Below are 24,012 nucleotides of genomic sequence, written 5' to 3' on the forward strand. Positions count from 1 at the left end.
AACTAAGAGTATGGGCCACTGCCACGCGCGATTGAACCTGCAGCGAGCGAATATTGGTGGTTCACAGCCACGGTAGCCAATGAGTGATGCACAGAAATGTAAGCGTCGTTTAAAAATCGGGTTTCGCTTTAACGAGCTCAATCCGGCTCTCGGGGGACCATAGGTTGTCTTGTGGTTGTTGTTGTTGTTTGACTTGCATCCCACTGGGATTTTTGCACACAGCGTTTGTGTACGGTGCTTTTTGTGGAATATTTTGCTGTCTTTTCTTGGATTTTCTATTTGCACTCAGTCACATAGTCACTTTAAGATGTTTTCTTGTTCACGTTTTTGTTTTTCGTTTGTTGCGGTTGCACCCGATTCAAGAGCCGAATGGCTCACAGGGCTATACCTAATAGATGAACTTGAAACTTGAACTTGGAAGGTTCGCTTTGACCCATCGTGTAACAATCGCCCCTTTGCAAGGGATTTTATAAATCGTGCTCCTGCTTGCGTTAGTTTAACCCTTCCCCGTTCCGGCAAAGTACATGCGTGTAACGCCATCCGTTTTTTCTTCCGCTCCCGTTCCAATGACGTGCGTCGTTAAAACGAAACCGGAAGATAAACTAAAATAAAATAATCTTCTTGGTTCTTTCGGTGAAGTCACGTAGAAGGGAAATAATAAAATAATAAAAATAAAACATAATAAAATACAATTCTCACGACGTTTCGGCCACAACGCAAGCAGCCGTCCCTCAGGTGAAGAACAGGTCTGTCGGAAAGACAGCGTCTGAAATGACGCTGTCTTTCCGACAGACCTGTGAGAATTATTTTATTATGTTTTATTTTTATTATTTTATTTTTTCCCTTCTACGTGACTTTACCGAAAGAACCAAGAAGATGAATCCCTGCAGTCACGAAAGCTTTAAATCGAAATTTAAAATAAAATAACTTTTTCGGTACCGATGCTCCCACAAGGCCATGCGGGAAGGGGGGCGTGTGGCACAGTTTGGCCCGTCAGCTTATCGTAGATTGCGGTCGTGTCTCTACAGTTGTCTGCGGTGACTAAACAATGTCTTTAAAAACGACGGCATTTACTACGCCTCTCTAAATAAAATTAATGCCGAGCCGTGTTCGTGCTCCGAGATTCAGAGGTGAACGATGCACCCACCCTGCAACTTTGCAGACTTCTTGGGACGGAAAAGGGGTTAATAGGTCTGTCTGTGCGACTCCAGAAGTGGTTCTGCGATGTTATTGGTTCTTTCGGTAAAGTCACGTAGAAGGGAAATAATGAAATAATATTTATATAAAACAATAAAAAAAAGTTCACTTTTTTTGAAAAAAGTACACTTTTTTCAAATTTTCTTGCTGTGGATTTCACACCTGATGATGATTGCTTGTGTTGCAGTCGAAACGTCGTGATACTTTTTTTTGTTTTATATTTATATTATTTTATTATTTCCCTTCTACGTGACTTTACCGAAAGAACCAAGAATATGAATCCCTGCAGTCGCGAAAGCTTTAAATCAAAATTTAGTTCTGCGATGTCTGCTTCCTGGGTTCGTTCGCCAAAACACGAGTTGACGTTACACCGCCCGCTGTGAAAGTTACGTTGTAGAATTTCTTCATCTAAAATATTAACGAATTAGAGAAAGGGTCACCTTATACAGATAGCCCCCGAGTTACGATGGTCCGACTTACGATATTTGGATCTTACGATGGCGATATCGATACGTTCAATGCATGTTAAAAGTTTTTTTTATAGCAGATAGGATTGTTTCCTGAAAAAACTTTCTATTATATTGCAGTTCATATAGGTAGGCTAAGAATTTACCTTGTTTATTTTAGTTTACATTTTACTGTGCAATACAGTATTGTAATTAATTAATGCATACAGTATATAGTTTAGACAGTACGGTACTGTAAATTGCTCTGTTTTGCTAAATTATCACCGTTCTTTAAGACTCCTGGGTAGGCTATAGGCCATGTTCGACTTATGATATTTTTGACTTACGATGGGGTCGTCGTAACGCATCTCCATCGTAAGTCGCGGACTACCTGTGTACGAGAAAGTCAATGCGTTTATATGAGTGGGGGTGGTGTACGTGGGGAACACCTCACGTACTTTTTTTAAATGTGGAGGAGGGGGTGGAAAAACTGGGGGAGGAACCCAGAGGAGAAAAATTAACCCGTAAAAACAAAGTTTTTCACTATAAATCCTTTATATGCGTGGCATCGGTTTTATTTTATTATTCATTTCTGTTTTTCTTGAGTAAGAGTTTCATTTTTATCACATTGGTATTTTAAATTAAATATGAAAAAAAAATGTTCCTAAAAAGTGGAAAATTTTTGAAAAATGTTTTCACGAAAATAAATTGTCACGCACAACGAGTCTGTGTGCAAAATGTCAGCTCGGTTGGATCACGGGAAGTGGGTTAAAAAACGACCGAAAGATTTGCGCGGTCGTAAGCGCGCAAGCAAGCAAGCAAGCGAACTTAATATAAAGGATTAAAAAATCCGCGCGACCACCACCACGGGGAGAGAGAGAGAGAGAGCGTGAGAACACACGCGTACTCCAGATGTAGAACAGGCGCAGGCATCGTCGGGGTCCGGCATTGAACCACCCGCGAACCTCTTGCGTCGAAGGCGGCGGCTCTGCTTTGCGCCTCGCTCAGTTATTGAGCTTTTGTTTATGTATCAAATTTCTCTTTGAATTGTATGGGTCCTCGCAACAACAACCAAAAAAAAACCCACAACCAACCCCCGTTCCACGCGGGGACTCCGTTACACCGCACACACGCCGTTTCGGGGGGGAGCCCCCGGCCTCTAGACGGGCTCGTCCCGACCAATCGCGCACCTCCGATTAGCACGGCTGGCTACGTAGGACGTCGAAAGAAGTTGAACGTGCATGAATCGCTCGCCCGAGCGAGTCAAACAAGGCCCGATTGACCCGGGCGGTCGGCTGCGCGCACGGCGGACCCGGCGTGAGATTCTTCGTCGGTTCCTTCCACCTGCCGCGGTTTTTTCGTCGGTCGTGCGATCTTCCCCCCACCGTCCCCCCAAACCTCCCCCCAACGCCTCGCGTCTCTAACTCTGCTCTCCTTGCTCCTGTGCAACCTCTGCCCCCGCGCCTCGTTCAGTCACCCCGTGTGTGACGGATACTATAACACTGACCTGCCTGGGTAAGCTCTGCCCTCGCGCCGTGTCTGCATCTCGTCTCGCGTGTGTGCTTTGTCGTCTGCCTGGCTTTCGGCGCGTGCTCGTACGGCTGTCCATATAAAAGTCTCGTCGTCAAGGAGCGTAAATTCCATCACGTGAGGTCCGGTCAGATTGGCTGCGGCGGCTTTTTGGCTGACCGTCGAACAAAGATGGCCGCTGCGTCGCGCGCTTTCAGATGCGCTTCTGCGGCCGTCTGGAACGCGCTCTTCCTTCTGATATTGGGAAGCCACTGGGAGCTTTGCACTTTGAAGTCATCATCTCGATTGAAAACGAATTTCTTTAGAACTACTTTTTGTGTTTAGTTTGTTGACCTTCCCCCGCATCTCCAATGAGTACGGTTGGATAATAACACTGGTCATCAAAAAAAAAAAATTTCTGGCCTGGACTTTTGCAGCTGCTTTAGACTAATTCACAGGGTGCTGATTCCAAATCTGATCTCAGATTTGCTCTATCACATCTCATTTTTATGCTATCGGCATACCCCATTTTCATTGATTTAACCCGAAATTGACTCTGTAACTTATGATTGCAAGTTGTTGCGAGTCAGTGACTGCTTTAGTGTTAAAATATGGTGCTGTATTTTTAGGATAGTGTGTTTATAATATAATTTTATGTAGATATCCACATTTATTTAATATTTTTCTTCTGCAGTTTTTATTAAAAATGCAATATTTGATATCTGAAAAACCTGACGTGATAGACAAAAACTGATGCCAGATTTGGAATCGGCACCCCAAAATTACCTTACACCCGTTGGAATACCTTGTTCCAGAAAAAGTGTGTTGACTAGTGTAATTCAACAAACATACATACAAGTCCCTCTTGCAATCTATCTTCACTCGTCCATCCATATGACCATCTGTCAGTTCATCCCATCTTCCCTCTGTCCATCTATCTGTCCGTCTGCCTGTCCATCCATTCCTTTGTCCTTCCAATCCATGGGCGGACAGTTTAATCGCTCCGTATGCGTACGTCTCTACGGCCGTGCATCTTTCCGTTTGTCTGCTGGTTCATCTGGTGATCCGCCCATCCAACTATCAGTTCCATCCATCCGGCTCTCTGCCCATCCATCGTGATGGTGAGATGTTAACTCCCTCGCGTGGTACACAGGAGGTCATGGGTTCGATCCCTAACCCTGACGCCTGCTGTGTATTTGGAGTTTGAATGTTCTCCCCGTGGTAGCGTGGATTCTTCTCCGGGTCCTCCGTGTTTTTTCCTTCACGTTTAGAAACGTGCGTTTAGGGCATATTTGCCCACTATAAATGTCCCCACGAAGAGCAACTTCATTAGGATATAATTCGTGGCCAGGTCGCTTCTTAAAAAGAGCAATATAGCTCAGTGGGCCTTGCCTGGTAACATAAAATAAATGTTAGTTTAATCCATCCGTCCATCTGCCCGTTCGTCTGTCCCTCCGTCTGCCCATCCATCCGTTCTTTTTCCAGCGTCTCCGTTCGTTTGCCACCGTCTCCGTTCGTTTGCCAGCGTGGCTCCGTTTTGGCGACGTCGCCGCCCGAGAGCGAGAGCCAGAGGTCGCAAACGGGTTTTGATTCCTTACCCGTACCCGGCCGCACCAGGGTCGCAAACGGGTACCCGTACCCGTACCCGATACCCGGCTACCCGTACCCGGCCGGGTATCGGGTAGGGTACGGGTACGGGTACCCGATTGCGACCTCTGGGATGAAGCCATGTTGCAGGCGCGGGTGGGTTGATTCCAGGAACTTGAATTGTGAGAAGAGACAAGACGTTGGGAAATGAGTGACAAACGGTGACTCACCAGTGACTCACGGCCTACCCGTACCCGCCGTACCCGGCCGCACCAGGGTCGCAAACGGGTACCCGTACCCATACCCGGCCGGGTACGGGTAGCCGGGTATCGGGTAGGGTACGGGTATCGGGTACCCGGTTGCGACCTCTGGCCAGAGCCCTGTGACTGCTACATCACCGCACCCCCCCTATCTCTCTGCGCAGGCAGTTTAATCCCCCCCATGTCGCCAACACGCTCGCCTAAGTAACTTTCTGTGTGTGCTGCGTGGCCCTCCTTTCCTGCTCCCTCCCCCCGCCCGCTCTCAGCTCTCCGGATAACAGAGAGTTCATCAGGTAAGTATTTTTCCGTGGATTCTGCCCACATTTGGGCATCACTCTCTCTCTTTCTCCTTTTCCCTAGCCCCCCCCCCCAGTCCCCCTCGCCTCCGGCCCTCAGGCCCGTATCACGCTTCTCACCGTCACGTGCTGTCTTCTATTTCTCTCTCGCACGCTTTCTCCCGCTCGCTCGTTCGCTCGGCGAGCCTGACGACCATCTAACACGCTGGCGCCCGCCTCTTTATCCGCGACGCTCGAGAAGGACGACGTTGAAAGCCGGGGGGGGCGGGGCGGGGTGGGGGGGGCCGGGTGGAATTTGCATTAATTCACCGGTGGGGGGGGGGGGGTTGCTGGAGGACGAACGTGACTTTCAGACGTTTGCAAACACGTCGCCGTCGCACGACCCGCCCCCCCCCCCCCCCCGACGGGACGCGTGGCGGCGTTGGCGACGGCCGCCCACGAACTGTTCGTGGAGTAAAATCGGAATGTTTATCGGAATCTTTATTTAGACCGGAGGAGGGCGAGGAATTCGATGAGAACTCAAGAGGCCAGAGTAATCTAAAGATTTTTTTGAGTGACCTGATTGTCTTATGAATAGACTGCCCACCATAGTAATGTGGAATTTCCCACGACCGGCGCAGGGCTGTAAGCGGAATATGAGCACCAGTGGCTTCAATGCCCCATTTGAGCAGGAAGCGACTTTTGACTTTTCCGGTCGTACCATTAATCCGCTCGCTTAACGCGGGAGATGCTTTCCTAAGAAGTGCCGCTTCAAGTTGAAAGAGAGTCGGAATCTTTATACCGGCGGAGGAATCCGAAGAGCTGTGAAGCTCTTTCTTTCACAGATGTCCAGTAAGGGGCACGGCGTCAGAAAGTTACAACGGCAAACGATACGAACGCACGGTGGGAGTGCAAAGTGTAGGAAAAGCAAGCAAAAAGTCACAAAAATAAACTCTTTTATTTTAGCAGGTAAAGCCCACTTAGCTGTCAGATTATTTTTTTCAGAAGCCACCTGGCCACAAATGACAGCCCACCGACGTGGCTTATCACGTGGACATTTATAGCAACCACATAATCTAAATAAGCATGTTTCTAAATGTGGACGGAGAAACCGGAAGACCCGGAGGAAAATAAAATTCCACGCGACCACGGGGAGAGAGACACGCAAACTCCAAATATTCAGCGGCAGGCGTCAGGGTCGCGATTGAATCCACGACCTCCTACATGCCAGGCGAGGGGGATGACATCTCGCCAGCGTGGCGCCGCTTGCAAGTAGTCCTTGCTGTGACAGCAGTGATTTGACTGAGTGCGCTAAAATGGTCAACACAGCAGATGTTGTTTTGGTTGTTGTTGCCAGGTCTAAAATATTGCTCCTCTGGTACCCGATTAGTGCAGCTAAGGTGCTCGTAGTGACGGTTGATCAACATTTGCGGCCCCGCTGATGGTGATGTCGTTGGTGATAGCGACGACGTTGATTAAACTAAGGCCCACTGAGCCACACGGCTCTTTTGTCAGATGCCGCCGGCTGTCACAAATGATAGCTCAACTGAAGTGGCTTATCACGTGGACATTTCTAGCAGACAAATACCCTGAGCGCACGTTGATTTTAAATGACAGCATTGATGATCCTCACGGCAAAGATCACGAATGATGATGATGATGATGACGATGATATTAATGACGCCAATGCAGACGATAGCATTCATAACAATATTGACGATGGTGTCGATGATGATGATGATGATGGCCATGATCTTGATGATGATGATGATAATAAGTCATTGGCTCCAGTTGTGACCGTCTTCCTCACCTCCGAATCTACGGAAACTTACGCAGCGCGTTCCAAATTCGTGGCGAAGACTGTTTCAAGGATCAATTTGAACGCATGGTGGCCTTTCGCGACCATTATTATTCATAATAAAGGAGGGGTTTTTTTTGTTTGGATCGCGTAAATATAAATGTGTCGTTAACCCACCAACGTCATATTCAAATTGGTAATGGTGTGGGTTTACTCTCCATCACACCGATGCGCTGAACTAGGAAGCTAACCGCCACGTTTTGTTCACGTGACAAACCTCACTAATCGGCTGTGTCTTACTCATGGGCTTTTAAATCTAGATTCAAATCTCACTTTCTTCAGAACTGCATTTTTGTGCTTTCAGTCTGTTGTCCTTCCCCCGCGCCTCCGATTAGCTCGGTGGGCTACGTGCGACGCGCGAGAAGTAGCTCAACGTACGTAGCTACGTACATACGTAGCTACGTACGACCACAATAACGATGATGACGATGCCAATATTGATCACAGCGCTGACTTTTTGCCGTTGTTTTTGTTCTTCTTGGTTCTTTCGGTAAAGTCACGTAGAAGGGAGATATTAAAATAATAGATATAAAACATAATAAAATAATACAATTCTCACGACGTTTCGGCCACAACGCAAGCAGCCGTCCTCAGGTGAAGAAGAGGTCTGTCGGAAAGACAGCGTCTGACAGACCTGTTCTTCACCTGAGGACGGCTGCTTGCGTTGTGGCCGAAACGTCGTGAGAATTGTATTATTTTATTATATTTCGATTTAAAGCTTTCGTGACTGCAGGGATTCATCTTCTCGGTTCTTTCGGTAAAGTCACGTGACTTTACAGATTATTTTATGATGTTTTATTTTTATTATTTTATTACTTCCCTTCTACGTGACTTTACATAAAAGAACCAAGAAGATGAATCCCTGCAGTCACGAAAGCTTAAATCGAAATATAATAAAATAATATAATTCTCACGACGTTTCGGTCACAACGCAAGCAGCCGTTGTGGCCGAAACGTCGTAAGAATTATTTTATTATGTTTTATTTTTATTATTTTATTATCTCCCTTCTACGTGACTTTACCGAAAGAACCAAGAAGACGAATCCCTGCGGTCACGAAAGCTTTAAATCGTCGTCGTCGTTGTTGTTGTCGTTGGTTCTTTTTTTTTTCTCTCCTTCCTTCCCCCGCAGGTCCTGGGCACTGGGGGGCGTGGCGCTGCTCTGCCTACTCGGCCTCACCTGGGTGTTCGGGTTCCTTTTCATCGACAAGGCAACTCTGGTCATGGCCTACCTCTTCACCATCTTCAACTCCTTCCAGGGCATGTTCATCTTCATCTTCCACTGTGCTCTGCAGAAAAAGGTGCCGGAGCCCCCCTTTTCCCGTCGCGACGTTTTTTGTTGTTTCAACATTGAAGAAGTGTGCCCGAAAATCTTAACGGCTCGTAATGAATACAAAAAAAATGAAACCAGGTAAGGCTTAGCAATAGGTTTTTACCCTTTCAACTGGTACAAAACTTCGATTTAAAGCTTTCGTGACTGCAGGGATTCATCTTCTTGGTTCTTTCGGTAATGTCACGTAGAATGGAAATAATAAAATAATAAAAATAAAAGATAATAAAATAATTCTCACGACGTTTCAGCCACAACGCAAGCAGCCGTCCTCAGATGGAGAACAGGTCTGTCGAGAATTATTTTATTATGTTTTATTTTTATTATTTTATTATTTCCATTCTACGTGACTTTACCGAAAGAACCAAGAAGATGAATCTCTGATAATGATAATGATATGCACTGTCCTTGAAGTTGATTGATCCACACCCGAGACAGCTTTTCTTAGAGCCTAGTCTCACATGGGTTGGACCAGATAACGCCAAAAGGCGCACAACTCAAAGAAAATTCCCCATCAGAGTATGAGAGCTCGGGGTAAGCATTTACACTGAGACATCTCCTTTACCAGTGGCAAAATATAGTAATAGGTTTTTACCCTTTCAACTGGTACAAAAACTGACACCTTTATACAAGGCATCATGTTTGCAATAACCACAACACAAGCAGTCAAAATGCAAACAAAAAGAAACAACTCTGATGATGATAATGCTATGCACTGTCCTTGAAGTTGATTGGTCCACACCCGAGACAGCTTTTCTTAGAGCCTAGTCTCCATTGGTGTTGGACCAGATGACACCAAAAGGCGTACAACTCAAAGACAGCGCACTATCAGAGTATTGAGAGCTCGGGTTAAGCATTTACACTATGAGACCTCATTTACCAGTGGCAAAATATAGTAATAGGTTTTTACCCTTTCAACTGGTACAAAACTGACACCTTTATACAAGGCATCAAAATGCATTTTGATTGCTTGTATTGGGGGTTATTGCAAACATTGATGCCTTGTATATAGGTGTTAGTTTTGTACCAGTTGAAAGGGTAAAAACCTACTACTATATTTTGCCACAGGTAAGGCTTGCTGAGCGATATGGCTCTATTTCAGAATCGAAAACAGAATCGGGACATTTGTTTAAAACTGGAGGAGGAATCCGATGAGCTATGAAGCTCTTTCTCACAGATCTCCAGGGGCACGGGGTCACAGCGTCACAACAGCAAACAGTACGGCAACGCAATCGTAGTGCAAAGTATTGTAAAGGGAAACCAATCGCACTAATTATTTCATTTTTAATTTCACCAGGTAAGGCCCACTGAGCCTTTATGGCTCTTTTGCAGAATCGACATGACTATCGCAAATGATAGCCCAACGAAGTGGCTTGTCACGTGGACATTTCTAGCAGCAGGCAAATAATTCTAGATTTGAAGCTTTCGTGACTGCAAGGATTCATACTTTTTGTTTTTTTCGGTAAAGTCACGTAGGTGAAAAATAAAATAAAATAAATTTAGTTGTTTTCATTTATTCTATTTTACTTTTTACCTACGTGACTTTACCGAAAAAACCAAAGAGCAGGAAAACACTCTATGAACGCACCACGTCGATTCTAAATGTGGAGGGAAACACGGGAGCACCCGGGGAAAAAAATCCACGCGACCGCGGCGAGAGAGAGACACCGAAAACTCCAAATATACAGCAGGCGACTTCGGGTTCCAGATCGAACCCTGACCGTAGCCCCGACTCTAAAACGCTAACGCCGTATAACCCTAACTCTAGGCCTGACTTGAACTCTGACCCCCGACCCCTCGCCTCTTACCCGTGCAGGTGCGTAAGGAGTACAGCAAGTGCTTGAGGCACGCCGAGTGCTGCGGATCCTGGGGCAACGACTCCTCCTACAACTCGGCCAAAAACTCCAACTCGCGACACTCCAACAGCACGCGCTACTCCCCCAACGCGCAGGTACGCACACACACATGCTACACACGTTATACACGCACGCTACGTACACTACACACACATGCAACGCTACTCTCCCAACGCGCAGGTACGCACACACACATGCTACACACGTTATACATGCACGCTACATACACTACACACACATGCAACGCTACTCTCCCAACACGCCGGTACGCACACACACATGCTACACACGTTATACACGCACGCTACATACACTACACACACATGCAACGCTACTCCCCCAACGCGCAGGTACGCACACACACATGCTACACACGTTATACACGCACGCTACATACACTACACACACATGCAACGCTACTCTCCCAACGCGCCGGTACGCACACACACATGCTACACACGTTATACACGCACGCTACGTACACTACACACACATGCAACGCTACTCTCCCAACGCGCAGGTACGCACACACACATGCTACACACGTTATACACGCACGCTACATACACTACACACACGTGCAACGCTACTCCCCCAACGCGCAGGTACGCACACACACATGCTACACACGTTATACACGCACGCTACATACACTACACACACATGCAACGCTACTCTCCCAACACGCTGGTACGCACACACACATGCTACACACGTTATACACGCACGCTACATACACTACACACACATGCAACGCTACTCCCCCAACGCGCAGGTACGCACACACACATGCTACACACGTTATACACGCACGCTACATACACTACACACACATGCAACGCTACTCTCCCAACACGCTGGTACGCACACACACATGCTACACACGTTATACACGCACGCTACATACACTACACACACATGCAACGCTACTCCCCCAACGCGCAGGTACGCACACACACATGCTACACACGTTATACACGCACGCTACATACACTACACACACATGCAATGCTACTCTCCCAACACGCCGGTACGCACACACGCACACACGTTACACAAGCTACACACGCACGCTACGTACACTACACACATACGCACCCTACATACCCACACGCGTGCTACTCTCCCAACACGCAGATACGGACTCACGCGACATACACTACACACCACATATACTACATACACACGCTACATGCACTGCACACATACGCACGCTACATACACTGCACACATACGCACGCTACATGCACTGCACACATACACACGCTACATACACTGCACACACACGCTACACACCCTACACACATACACACGCTACATACACTGCACACATACGCACACTACGTACACTGCACACACACACACACCCTACACACACACGCACGTGCTACTCTCCCAACGCACAAGTACGCACGCACGCTACACACGCTACACACCGTACACACACTACACACACTGCACACACTACACACACTGCACACACACACACGCGCACGCGATTCTCCCAACGCGCAGGTACACACGCACGCCGCGTCCACACACACACGACCACATGCTCTGTGTCGTCGTGTCGCGCTGCAGAGTCGAATCCGCCGCATGTGGAACGACACCGTGCGCAAGCAGACGGAGTCGTCCTTCATCTCCGCCGACGCCAACAGCAGCTGCACCCTCAACCGCGGTGAGGGTCCCGCTCCAATCCCTCCATCCCTCCATCCCTCCATCCCTCCATCCCTCCATCCCTGTATCCCTCCATCCCTGTAACCCTCGACCCCTCTTTCTTTTCCTCGAGCGCATCGATCCCTTGTTACCAAGATCCATCCTTCTCTTGACCCCTCGATCCATTGCTCCCTTCATCATTTGTGCATTTTCATCCCTCGATCCTTGGATCACGCGATCCAGTGATCCTTCGGTGCGAGGATCACTCAATTCCTCGATCGCTTCATCGTCACCCTGTCCCATATTCTTACTGGATCCCGTGAATCCGTCCTCGCTTGATCGTTTTCATCGCCCGATCCCTCGGGGTCAACCGGCAGCCGAAAAGACCCTTAAGACGAACGGTCTTTGTTGTCCGTCTGACCGTACGTGGCCGTGTCTGTCTGTCGGCCTGTGTCCGTAGGCCTCTTCGTATGCCCTTTCTGTGTCGATGTGTGCGGTCACACGTCCCACGTGTGCGCGTGCGGTGCACCGGCCGGTCATCTCAGTCGGTCGACCCGTGGCACCAACTGGGTCTGTCCCGTGACCTCCTGTCGGCGGGCGTTCGACAATTCACGTGGCCTTAAAGTGCACCTGGCCTGGCACAAGCGCCGTGGTGACGTCACCGCCACCTGGTGGCGAATGGCGGTTGTTGTTGTTGTTGTTTGGGCTCGGTTTGTTCGCGTGTTTTGGTTCGTGTGTTGTATGTACAGTACGTTGAACTTCATTCGCACCGTACGTCACCAACCGTGCTAATCGGAGGTGCGGGGGAAGGCCAACGAACTAACACAATGTGTCAGTTTGTGTGTCGGCTCGTGTGTCGGTCCCTCTAACCCTCGATTCCTCTATGCACACCGGCCGACGAACCCGGTGACCTAAGTTTGATTCCCGGTCTCTCGGCCAACGTCAGTAGCGAGTGACATTTGGACGGGTCCTGGGCCTCCTTAAGCTCCGCTCGGCCTTAGACGAGCGTTTGTTGCGGTGTCTAAACATTGGGCAGTGATGCATCAAGTTTCAGTTTCATTGATTTGGTATAGCCCTGTGAGCCATTCGGCTCTTGAATCGGGTGCAACCGCAACAAACAAAAAAAATAAAACATGAACAGGAAAACATCTTAAAGTGACTATGCGCAAACAGAAAAATCCAGGGAAGAAACTGCTGGCCTTCATAGGTGCTCGCTAACAGCACTTGCCCCGACAGTTTCTTAAGGATATAAGGGGAATCTTAGTCTTTGGCGTACGAGGCGGTGATGATAATTGTGACGCTGTGCCGCCATTGATAGGTGCTCGCTATAACAGCCCCTTGGCACTTGCCCCAACAGTCTGTGATGGTTTCCCAGGGCCTCTTTGCATATGCGTGTGTACGTTTGTGTCCACGTGACCGTTGTTGTACCCGCGGCTGCTCGTCCGTCTTTTGTTCATTTTTTTTGTTATCCTCTTTCCTTTCTGCTCTGGTCCGGTCTGATCTACTCCGGATCACACTGCTCCGCTCCGCTCCGCTCCAATCCGCTCCGGTCTTCTCCAACCGCCACCCGCTCTGCTACACTCCGCTGCGGCCTGGTCTGATCCGGTCCACTCCTTTCTTTCTCCGTCACCCCAAACGACTCCATTCCACTCTGACCTACTCCGCTCTGGTCCTTTAAACTCCACTCCCAACGCACGGCGGTCCGTTCCATACCACTCCACTCAACGGAACACACTCCGGTCCATTGAATCCCACTCCGGTCCAGCATCCTGTTGCACTGCACTTGACTCTGCTCTAATACGGTTTGACCCAAAAAAACAAACTCCATTCCATTCCGCTCCACTCCACTCTGGTCAACTCTGCCCCCATTCCGGTCCAATCGACCGCACCCTGTGTTCTACTCCTTTCGACGTCCGGTCCGGCCAAAAACCACCTCTGCTCCCACGTCATTCCACTCTAACATCATTACACTCCACTCCGCTGCACTCCGCTCAACTCCGGCCCGGACGAAACGACTCAACAACTCCGGTCCGGTTTAAAACCCACACTCCATCCCACTCCTTGGTCACATCCCGCTCCACCCGTGCAGGCCTGGTGGCCAATCAGCTGCTGACGAGCTCGCTGCTGCGTCCGCACAGCGCGGGTCACCTGTACAGCACGCTGCTCGCCGACAGCGTCGTGAGGGGGGCGGCGCTGCCCCCCTCGGCTACCCTCTACCGCAGTGGGAACGCACACCGGGGTAACCGGGGGTAACCGTGGGGTGGGTAACCAGGGGTAACCGGGGGCAGACTGCGACTGTGCAGCAGCGCAATTGCAATGCAACTGAGAGCGGCGGCGACGCGGTGATTATTGTACCGCGCGATGCGACCGCCTTCCCCCCCCAGCGAACCGAGTTTGATTATAGAGTACTCTTAGTTTTTTCGGTAAAGTCATGTAGGTAAAAAAAGAAATTAAAATTTAAAAAAATAATGAAACTTTTTATTAATTTATAAAAAATAAAATAATTATAAAACATTTTATTAATTTTTATTAATTTTTATTTACATTTTTTTACCTACGTGACTTTACCGAAAAAACCAAAGAGTATGAATCCTTGCAGTCACGAAAGCTTCAAATCTAGAACGAGTTTGATTACTCGGTGGCGAGTGCCGTACGACCGGAGTACTCCTCCGGCGCTTAGTCAATGAATCCACCAGCAAAGTCTCGTGTGGCTTAGGCAACGGTGGCTAGGAGATGTTGACTACCTCGCCTGGTCTACAGGAGGTCGTGGGTTCGATCCCGACCCTGACGCCTGATGCTGCTTTATATTTGGCAGTTTGCGTCTCTCTCTCACCATCATTACCACGGTGGCTAGGAGATGTTAACTAGCTCCCCTGGTCTACAGGAGGTCGTGGGTTCGATCCCGACCCTGACGCCTGCTGCTGCTGGCAGTTTGCGTGTCTCTCTCTCACCATCATCACCACGGTGGCTAGGAGATGTTAACTAGCTCCCCTGGCCTACAGGAGGTCGTGGGTTCGATACCGACCCTGACGCCTGCTGCTGCTGGCAGTTTGCGTGTCTCTCTCTCACCATCATCACCACGGTGGCTAGGAGATGTTAACTAGCTCCCCTGGCCTACAGGAGGTCGTGGGTTCGATACCGACCCTGACGCCTGCTGCTGCTGTATATTTGGCAGTTTGCGTGTCTCTCCCTCCCCTTGGTCACGTGGATTTTTCTCCGGGTCCTCCGGTTTTTCCCTCCACATTTAGAAAACAACAGCACGCTGTTTAGAGTAATTGGCTGCTATATTTTCCGTGTGATAAGCCACTTCGTTGAGCTATCGTTTTGTGATGGCCAGGGGTCGCTTCTGAAAAAGAGCTACACAGCTCAGTGGGCCTTACCTGGTAAAATGCAAAATAGTTCAAAGCTCGTGGCAAACCACGGTTCTTGTTGATAATTGGTTTTTTACCCTCGTGTCTGGCAACAAAACTGGCACTTTTTTTTTTTACAAGGAGTCACGTTTGCATAGACCACAATACCTGCAGCCATAATGCAAACAAAAAACACAACTCTGATAATATATGCACTGTCCTTGAAGTTGATTGGTCCACACCCGAGACAGCTTTCCTTAGAGCCTAGTCTCACATGGTGTTGGACCAGATGACACCAAAAGGCGCACAACTCAAAGACAATGCACCATCAGAGTATGAGAGCTCTCGGGGTAAGCATTTACACCATTGGAACCTCATTTGCCAGTAAAAAATATGATGATTGTTTTTTTTACCCTTCTATCTGGCAACAAAACTAACACCTTTTTTTTTTACAAGGAGTCACGTTTGCATAGACCGCAATACCTGCAGCCATAATGCAAACAAAAAACACAACTCTGATAATACGGTTCTTGTTGTGAAGCCGATTCACTGCTGACGCCGGTTGCGCGCAACTACCGGCGACACGTCCGTTGCCCGTTTTTATCCAGCGTCTTGCGTGGATCGCTCACCGGTGGTGCTGCGGAGGCAGCGATAAATTGGCGGCGTTTTGTTCGTCACGAAACAGCTTTCGTTAAACTGGTTTGTTGTTCCGGGTGAAGGGACGGTGCCCGGCACGCACGACGTGTTACACGCGCGGCGATCGGACACCCCCCCGAAATATCAATTACGGCGGCTTTGTGACGATACTTAGCCACGTAGTTTTTTTGTCTAAACTTATTATCAATGGAGGTGGGATTGTTACTATTGTGACTATTATTACGATATACCCATGTCATTAGTGGTTCGTGCTTGACGCATCCCACACCGATCCCGCACGCCTTCTCAAGATGGCGCTCGCACGCTTCCGCCCCCCCCCCCCCCCCCCCCCGTTTTTGATATTGCGTGAAATTATTATTCTTTTTTAAACCTGGATTTCCCAAAAAATTGCGATAAAACTAAGCGCACTGGCCTGGCAACGTGAATTTCCACGTGTGGTCAAGGGAGCGACGGAGAGAGATCAAGAGCTTTACTTTGATAATAACTTCGTATTTGTGGATGACGCGTGTGCAACGGAGAGCGAGGTACACGTTATAAATGTGGATTTCATTCCCAACAGAATATGCGAGCGTCTTACACAGTGACGTGGCAGCGATTGTGTTGGTTGTTGCAGAGGTTTGGGTGTATTGCTAAGACTATAAAAGGGTCAGGCAGGGTCAAAGTTCAAGTCAGGGCTAGAGTTAGGGTGTTATGGTTGGCGTTTAGGATTAGGGTTCGAGTTATAGTTAGCATTAAGAGTTATGGTTATGGTTAAAGTAACGGTTAGTGTTGGGGTTAGAGTTAGTATTCGACCGGAGTTAGCTTTAGTGTTAATGTCAGAAACTAAACTGAATATCTTGATTTGAAGCTTTCGTGACTGCAGGAATCCATGCTCTTTGGTTCTTTCGGTAAAGTCACGTAGGTAGAAAATACAATAAAATTATTTAGATTTATTTTACCAGGTAAGGCCTGGCTATCACCAATGATAGTTCAACGAAGTGGCTTATCGTCTATCACTTGGACACTTATAGCAGCATTCATAATATAGGTTTTTGGGTCAGATCGCGTTATTTATAAATGTGTCGTAACCCTCCACCACCCGACACGGCCAAACAGTAAAAAATTAACCCGTAAAAACAAAGTTTTTCACTATAAATCCTTTATATGCGTGGCATCGGTTTTATTTTATTATTCATTTCTGTTTTTCTTGAGTAAGAGTTTAATTTTTATCACATTGGTATTTTAAATTAAATATGAAAAAAAAAATTCCTAAAAATTGGAAAATTTTTGGAAAAAATTTTAACGAAAATAAATTGTCACGCACAACGAGTCTGTGTGCAAAATCTCAGCTCGATTGGATCACGGGAAGTGGGTTAAAAAACGACCGAAAGATTTGCACGGTCGTAAGCGCGCAAGCAAGCAAGCAAGTGAACTTAATATAAAGGATTAAAAAAATGTGTCACGTTTTCAAAGGACAAAATTATTCACTTCTTTTTAGAGGATCAACAGAATTTTAAAAATTTGAGTACGACGTTTTGCTGATAATTACAATCTGCTGATTGTACAAATTTTTTTTATAATGCTGTTGATCTTCTTCAGCACACCGGTGGGCTAAAAAGAAGTGCATAATTTTGTCCTTTGAAAACGTGACACATTTCTCATTGTTTGGCCATGTCGGGTGGTGGAGGGTTACGACACGTTTATAATTAACGCGATCTCACCCAAAAACCTTGATCATGAATAATATTGGTCGCGAAAGCCTACGTGTTAAATTGACTCATAGCAGCAGCCAAATACCCTTTTTTATTTGATTCCTCCCCGCAGAGCATCTGGCGATCGGCCCGCGAGACGCCGGCGCCCTGGCAACGGCGCCACGCAACAGCGCCAAGCACCAGCAGCGCGCCGTCGCCTCCAGCGGCAGCCACTTCCACCTGAGCAGCCGCGACTTCATGGCGCCCGACAGCGACGCCAAGCTGGGGGCGCCAGACGCCTCGGCTCCTCGGGCCAACGGCCTCGTCTTCCTGGCCGACTCGGAAGGCCTCGGCCTGGGCCTAGGCCTGAGCGGCTACGACGACGACGACGGCGGCGGCGGCAACGCGGCGGGACCCCCCGCCTACCTGGGGCCGACGTTGCCCCTGTCGCCTCCTCAACAGCAGCAGCTGCACCAGCAGCAGCAGCAGCTGCAGGCGACGGCGCCGCCCCTGCTGCTGCCCCGCGGCGAAGTGGACCGCCTGTTCGGCAGCCTCACCCCCAGCAAGCGCCACCTGGTGTACGTGGGCAAGCAGGACGAGCTGCTGCGCAACCTGACGGCCGTGCAGCAGATGGCGCGGGGGGCGGGCAGCGGGATTGTGATCATAGCGGACGGCGACGGGGAGGAGGAGGATGACGACGACGACGTTGAGGAGGAAGAGGACGAGGAGGAAGAGGAGGAGGAGGACGAGGAGGACGAGGAAGAGGACATGGCCGAGGACGAGGAATATGACGTGGAGGCGTTGGAGGAGGAACGGAAGCTGAAGTTGAGGAAAAACAAGCGAGCCGATGAGGGCGACGTCGACGTTGGCGGTTGCGGCGGCGGCGGTTGCGGCGGCGGCAGCCTGATCCGGGTCCCGTGCGAGGCGGCTCACCCGCGGTGCCCCGACTCGGGCGCTCCGCTGCTGCCGCGGCGGACGCACTCGCTGGCGCGGGCGTCCCCTCTGCCGCCTCCGCCGCCGCCGCCGCCGACAGCGGCGATCACCGCCAGGGAGGACGTCCACCCTCCTCCTCCGGCCGCGTACTTCCCCCTGCTCACGCCGCGCCAGGTGGCCGAGCTGCAGTCCCCTGGCCACGAGGCGTCGCTCTGCGCCAGCTTGCCCAACCTGCGCAACGGCGGCGGCCGCGGCGGTGACTCCTCCTCCTCGGGCCCGACCGTCGCCCCCCGAGGGCCCAGGCTCCGGCCGCCGGCGGAGAAGAACGACGCGGGCGGCATCGTCCTCATCGGAGGCGGCGGCGGGGCGGCGGTACCGCCCAATGGGCCGCAGAAGCCGCCGGGCTACTTCCCGGCGGAGAACGGCAGGGGCGCGGCGGACAGCGACGACTACATGCTGCCGCTCGACCGCGACGAGGGCGCCCTCGGGGCCCGCGGCGACTCCTTCCTCCCGGCGGGCGGAGGGGACGGCCGCTATGACGCGGCGGCCGGGGGGCCGCTCGGCGGAGTCGGGCGGGGCGACTACCTGCTGCCCCTGAGCGCGGCGGGCAGTCGGGCGGACGACTACATGCTGCCGTACGAGCCGGACGAGCCCCCGCCGCCGGTGAAGCGCGAGGCGTTTGTGCGACCTCTCGCCAGGGAAGGAGGAGGGGGCGCCAGCGGTGGCTGCGGCCTCGGCATGGGAGTCAACACCAACTTGTAGAGTGGGGGGGGTGGCGGGCGGCGGGGGGGGGGGGGGGACCCGGGTGTCACTTCGACCTCTTCGAAGGAGGAGCGGAACGAAAATAATACGCGGTGGTGTCCCCCGTGAAGGTGTCGTCCGTCGTTTAAAAGGATTGCAATTCTTTGGACAGTGCCAGGTTGATTAAACTCCGCGCGCGTCCGGTAGGGTATGAAAACGTTGCCGTTTTGCGCTTCCCGTCCGAACGTCGACGCCGCACGCCGCTATCGAGGTTTGAGAAACTTCCCGTGCGAAGACCCCCGGGTAATCTTTTTCTGTTTTGTCAGGAGCACGCTTCACGGAATGCTCCGACACCTTCAGCGGTTTCCCCCGATGTGGAAGGGCTGCCAGCGTGCACATTCCGCATCGATGCTAGTTAGTTACGAGCGTGGCACAAATGACCCCGCAATCACAGCCGGCGTTATCTTCGGGGCGACCTCTGGCGGTCTCGTTCCACGCAGACAACGACGTTTTGCGTGCAAAACGACGCTAGCCCCGGCTTTCTCTTGTGTGAGGGTTGCCCTGTTGTTGGGAGAGATGCTCCTCTGACCACCTGAGTCATCATAAAAGCACCTCGTGCATCGGAGGAATACAACGCCGCCAACGTCTCGGTCAACAATTTCGAGCTGCCGCCTTAAAACTGACGACGTTTAACCGACGATACCTTCACAGGGGACACCCTGTGATTGTAATTGGCCAGCCTGGTCGCTTGCGTAGGGTAGTCATTTCAAATGAACAAAAGTTCCGTGAAGTAAGAACGAAAAAGCAAACTTCGAAGGAACAACAAACAAACAAAAACCCGCGCTGGGGCCCCCACAGCCGTTTAGAATTTTCGGAAAACCCCGCGGTGGACGTGCGGAGATGTTCTATTTTTGTGCCAGGAGCAAAGCGTCGTGGTTGCTTTCGCGCCGGAAGGAATTTAGCAGAAGCTACAGCAGCAAGGTGGGTGTTTTGCTGAAAATAAGAGAGGCGTGTAGACGTAGCAAGGACAAAAACCCACCGTCGTCATTTCGCGGCCGCCACAACAACAAACACGAGGGGGGGGGGCGAGGGAGGGGAGACCCATGACCCACGACCCACGTCCCAAGTCAGCAACGCGCGCTTCGCGGTTTTAATGGAAATTTACAGCAACAAAAAATCCAGTCCGCCACATTCGGGGGTGGGTTGGGGGGGGGGGTGGGGGGGGGATGGGTAGGGAAAGAACAAAACAAATACAAATTGTTATCAAGGCCAAAAGACTTCTCTTCAATCAGATAGCCGTGGGAAAAATATATATATTTATATAAATACCCCTGTGTAATATTTGGGGAGCGCGCGCGAACTTGGCCGGTCGCCATTTTGTCTTGTGTCGGAAAAAATTCCCCGCGTCGCGACGGCATAGGTGCGTTGAACTTCGTTCGCACCGCACGTAGCCGAACCGCGGCTCATCGGAGGTGCGGGCGGGCGGGTGGAGGGGGATGGACAACATACTTAAACACACACACACAGGAATAAAAAAAGAAGCCGGGAGGAGGGGAGGGGTGGGTGAGATACCTTCTCGCCGTTGAAACAAAAACCGTGGCGGTACTCGTGTGCGTCAAACGGTGGACTCGGTCACTGAACCAGCAAATGTGGGGTGGCGGGTGGGGGGGGGTGGGACACACTGGCGGGTACGATCTAAGTTTATCTTTGTCAACGATTGTTTTTTCTTCTTAAACCTTCGCTCGCGACGCACGGCGCACACGCGTCCTCTCGAACGGCGGTGGCGGGGGGGCGGTGCGGTGTTTTTTTTTTTGCTGTGTAAAGCTTCTCAAGCGGACAATCGTAAGGACCGCGACGACGACGACGACGATGAAACGATTAACGCAGAAGAACAAAAAAATGTATCTTTTTATTTTTATCTGGGGCGATATGGCTCCGGGAGGTTTGCGCGCGCGGCGCCTTTCGCTGACGGAGGAGCCGTTTGACTGCTCCTCCGCCGTGTGATCTTTTGCTGTGCATTGTGATTCTTGCGTTGGCAGTGTTGGGGAAGTTGAATTTTTGGTCAAGACGAAATCTGCTGTCCGGTCGCCGATTACTCAAAATATTCGAATCCACTAAATAATGTAACCCTCCATTTTTTGTTTTTGTGTTTTGCAAGAAAATGATGCACCAATCCTGTACAAAACCCTGGCAGAGGATTAAGTTAATCTGATTGTAAAGATGCTTTGTAATATGTTACTCCCCAACACTACATGATGTACATTTATCTGCGTGTGTGGGTTCTTCCTGTATTGGGCTTATGTCATCGCAAAAGTCTTCAGGACTTTGGGGCACTGATGGCATACACTAGGGAGTTTTTTTTTGTGTGTGTGACTTATGCTTTTTGCACGGAGTTCAGTGTTTTTAGCTTGCGATGGCTGCGTCAGAGCAAACTGAGCCGACACCACAAAGATCCTGGGTTTGAACCTCGGATATCGGCCACCCATGGTTACACAAGGTTCTGAATTCCAGCGGGGGGTCGATGGCTCTTAGCCCGGTGACCGATGGCTGCTAAAAAAGAAACAACTCCCCGTTCGTATTAAATATAGATTTAATGTCATTAAACTATTTTTAAATGTGTTCCTAACATGAGAAACACTTTCGCGTCTTACGTGACGAGCGCCGCTTGCGGGAAATAACGGGAGCGCAGTTTTTAAGTCTGGATCGAGGGCCCATTTTAAAGAGACTTCAGAAGAAGTTTTGTCAATTATCTGGAACCACTCTCTCGTCACGGTCACATTATGATATCCTTTTTTTTTCCCCCCAGGATAGATTTATTCGGTCTCGGGGCTTTTCAGGCAGACTCTCTCCGCATTGGGATGTTTATCCGATTCCAAATAACTCTCGTGACGATGAAGAAAAATGACCACAGTAAGAAAAATTGTACAGGGCGTGTCTATTTGCTATCTTCCTTGCCAGCAACCACTACGACCGTACGCTTCTGAGCGAAAGCTCTCGGAATCCATGGTGCAATTTTAGTATATATAAAAAAAGTGTTTGTAACCTCTTGAATATAATTTTAGTGATGAAAAAAAAACACTGAACTCTTAAAATCAATAAAAGGCTCCGTAAGACACAAGCCCAGAGCAAGACAGGAAAACAAATATCGATGAGCAAATGGTACACGTTGACTTGTAATATAGTTAAATACACTCTAAATGCCTTTGTAGAAGGCTCCGTGTTTAATACTTGTGAGATATCAACAATAGTTGTCCGTGGTGTACATTTTGATTGGTCAGGTGTAGTTGCGCCTTCCTACCCCCCCCCCCACCCAAATCCTTTTACTGCTTAGCAAGAGTGAAGTGTGTTAATCGGCGACAGTGTGGCCAATCATGCGCAAGCATTCTCTGGTGCACAGGCGGGCTTTCACGAGCCAGTCGGGCAAAACCAACTTTTTTGCAAGTAGCGCTTCGTAAATTGTCGAGACTGATGGGGGTTGCTGGGGGCTCTCCATCTTTTTGCGGGTGCCACTTCTAACAATGTCTACGGGCATTGCGGGAGCACTGTGCATGAAACAAGACTCCTAGCCACGCTCGATTTTAAATTCACAACTTCTCAAGATTCGTGTCTTAAGAGTAGAACATTTGATGGCCTCTGCCTTGTTGCCCCAAGGTTAATCCGATGTCTACAGAGCATCGAATAGTGTCATCTTGTGGCGGTTGAAGGTGGCCTAGTTAAGTGGCTCGTTGAATTCAGAAGGTGGCACTTTCTCAAGGGGCACAAACAACATGACGAAAGTGAAAGAGTTCCTGATAGACATCTTCGCCTCGAGACAAGACCCTAATAAAACCACGGTTGACATTATTTAGTGGTGGTGTAATCGGCGCATGCATGTTTAACACAAAATGCAAATGTGGAAGACCGTTGACGGGGAAACTTCCGTGGCTTGCTTTATTGGTTCGGGGAAGCCCATTTGTGATGAGATAACGTTTTTTTTTGCGCACTATTAGAATCTCTCATGAAGGCCTCGGAACATCAGGGAGGCAGAACATGTGCTTGAAACTGATTTCTTTTTTTCTCTCTCTCTCCCTGTACTGCAGCAAAGTTGCAGAGAGGTGTGGACCTAACAGTGGCGTGGGAGATTGCCTTAGTGGCCTAGTGCGAGGCCTTGACAGGCAAAAGGGGCCTCGCATAGTTGTTTCCACCCCAGTAAAAATCCTGTACCACCGCAGGGGTAACTATCCTTCTTTCCACCTGCTGTACAGGTCACGTGCAAACTGTTTATTTTAATTAAAGGTGACCGATGTTGTAATGAGAATAAATGCTTGTTTTGCCGACGGTGTATTTGTAACATTTTTGTGCATTTTGTTTTTGTGGCGCAAAGCGGTTCCCTTTTTCCGCTTGACATGTGCAAGAACCGCCATTTTGTCGTGACCATGTGATCGTGATGAGCCAATCGCAAGCCTGTTGCTGGGCAGCAAATGCATCTTGATTCCCTTTATACAATTCTTTGGCCAATCCCATTGCCAGTAGTTCACGGGTATAGGCTGAAAATACTTCACTGTCATCGTGAACAACGTTGCGTTTTAATTTCGCGACCGGTGGGCATGCTGATCGAAAGTTAAACTGGGCAGTGACTGCCGATCAAAAATGGATGACTGGCAGAAGATTGTTGTTACTGCACTTTCCCCATTGGTACTCAAACATTTT

The 24,012-nt window shown here is 49.6% G+C and overlaps 1 protein-coding gene across 3 annotated transcripts in view; it reads left to right on the forward strand.

The window, feature by feature from the left end:
- LOC144717267 (adhesion G protein-coupled receptor L2-like) overlaps window positions 1–19,345 on the forward strand; it is a 199,985-nt gene extending 180,640 nt beyond the window's left edge. For 2 of the 3 annotated variants that reach the window (XM_078592680.1, XM_078592679.1), the window contains exons 19-22: window positions 8,263–8,431; window positions 10,277–10,411; window positions 11,898–11,994; window positions 17,783–19,345. In XM_078592680.1, coding sequence (XP_078448806.1) covers window positions 8,263–8,431; window positions 10,277–10,411; window positions 11,898–11,994; window positions 17,783–19,344 — 1,963 coding nt within the window. In that variant the 3' untranslated portion in view covers window position 19,345. Of the gene's footprint in view, window positions 1–8,262; window positions 8,432–10,276; window positions 10,412–11,897; window positions 11,995–14,061; window positions 14,212–17,782 lie in introns of all 3 variants that reach the window. The other variant, XM_078592681.1, reaches the window with a different exon arrangement.
- The last annotated feature ends 4,667 nt before the right edge of the window (window positions 19,346–24,012 follow it).

Source organism: Lampetra planeri, chromosome 3 (genome assembly GCF_965212315.1).
Source record: "Lampetra planeri chromosome 3, kcLamPlan1.2.h2, whole genome shotgun sequence".
NCBI classification, from domain to species: Eukaryota; Metazoa; Chordata; class Hyperoartia; order Petromyzontiformes; family Petromyzontidae; genus Lampetra; species Lampetra planeri.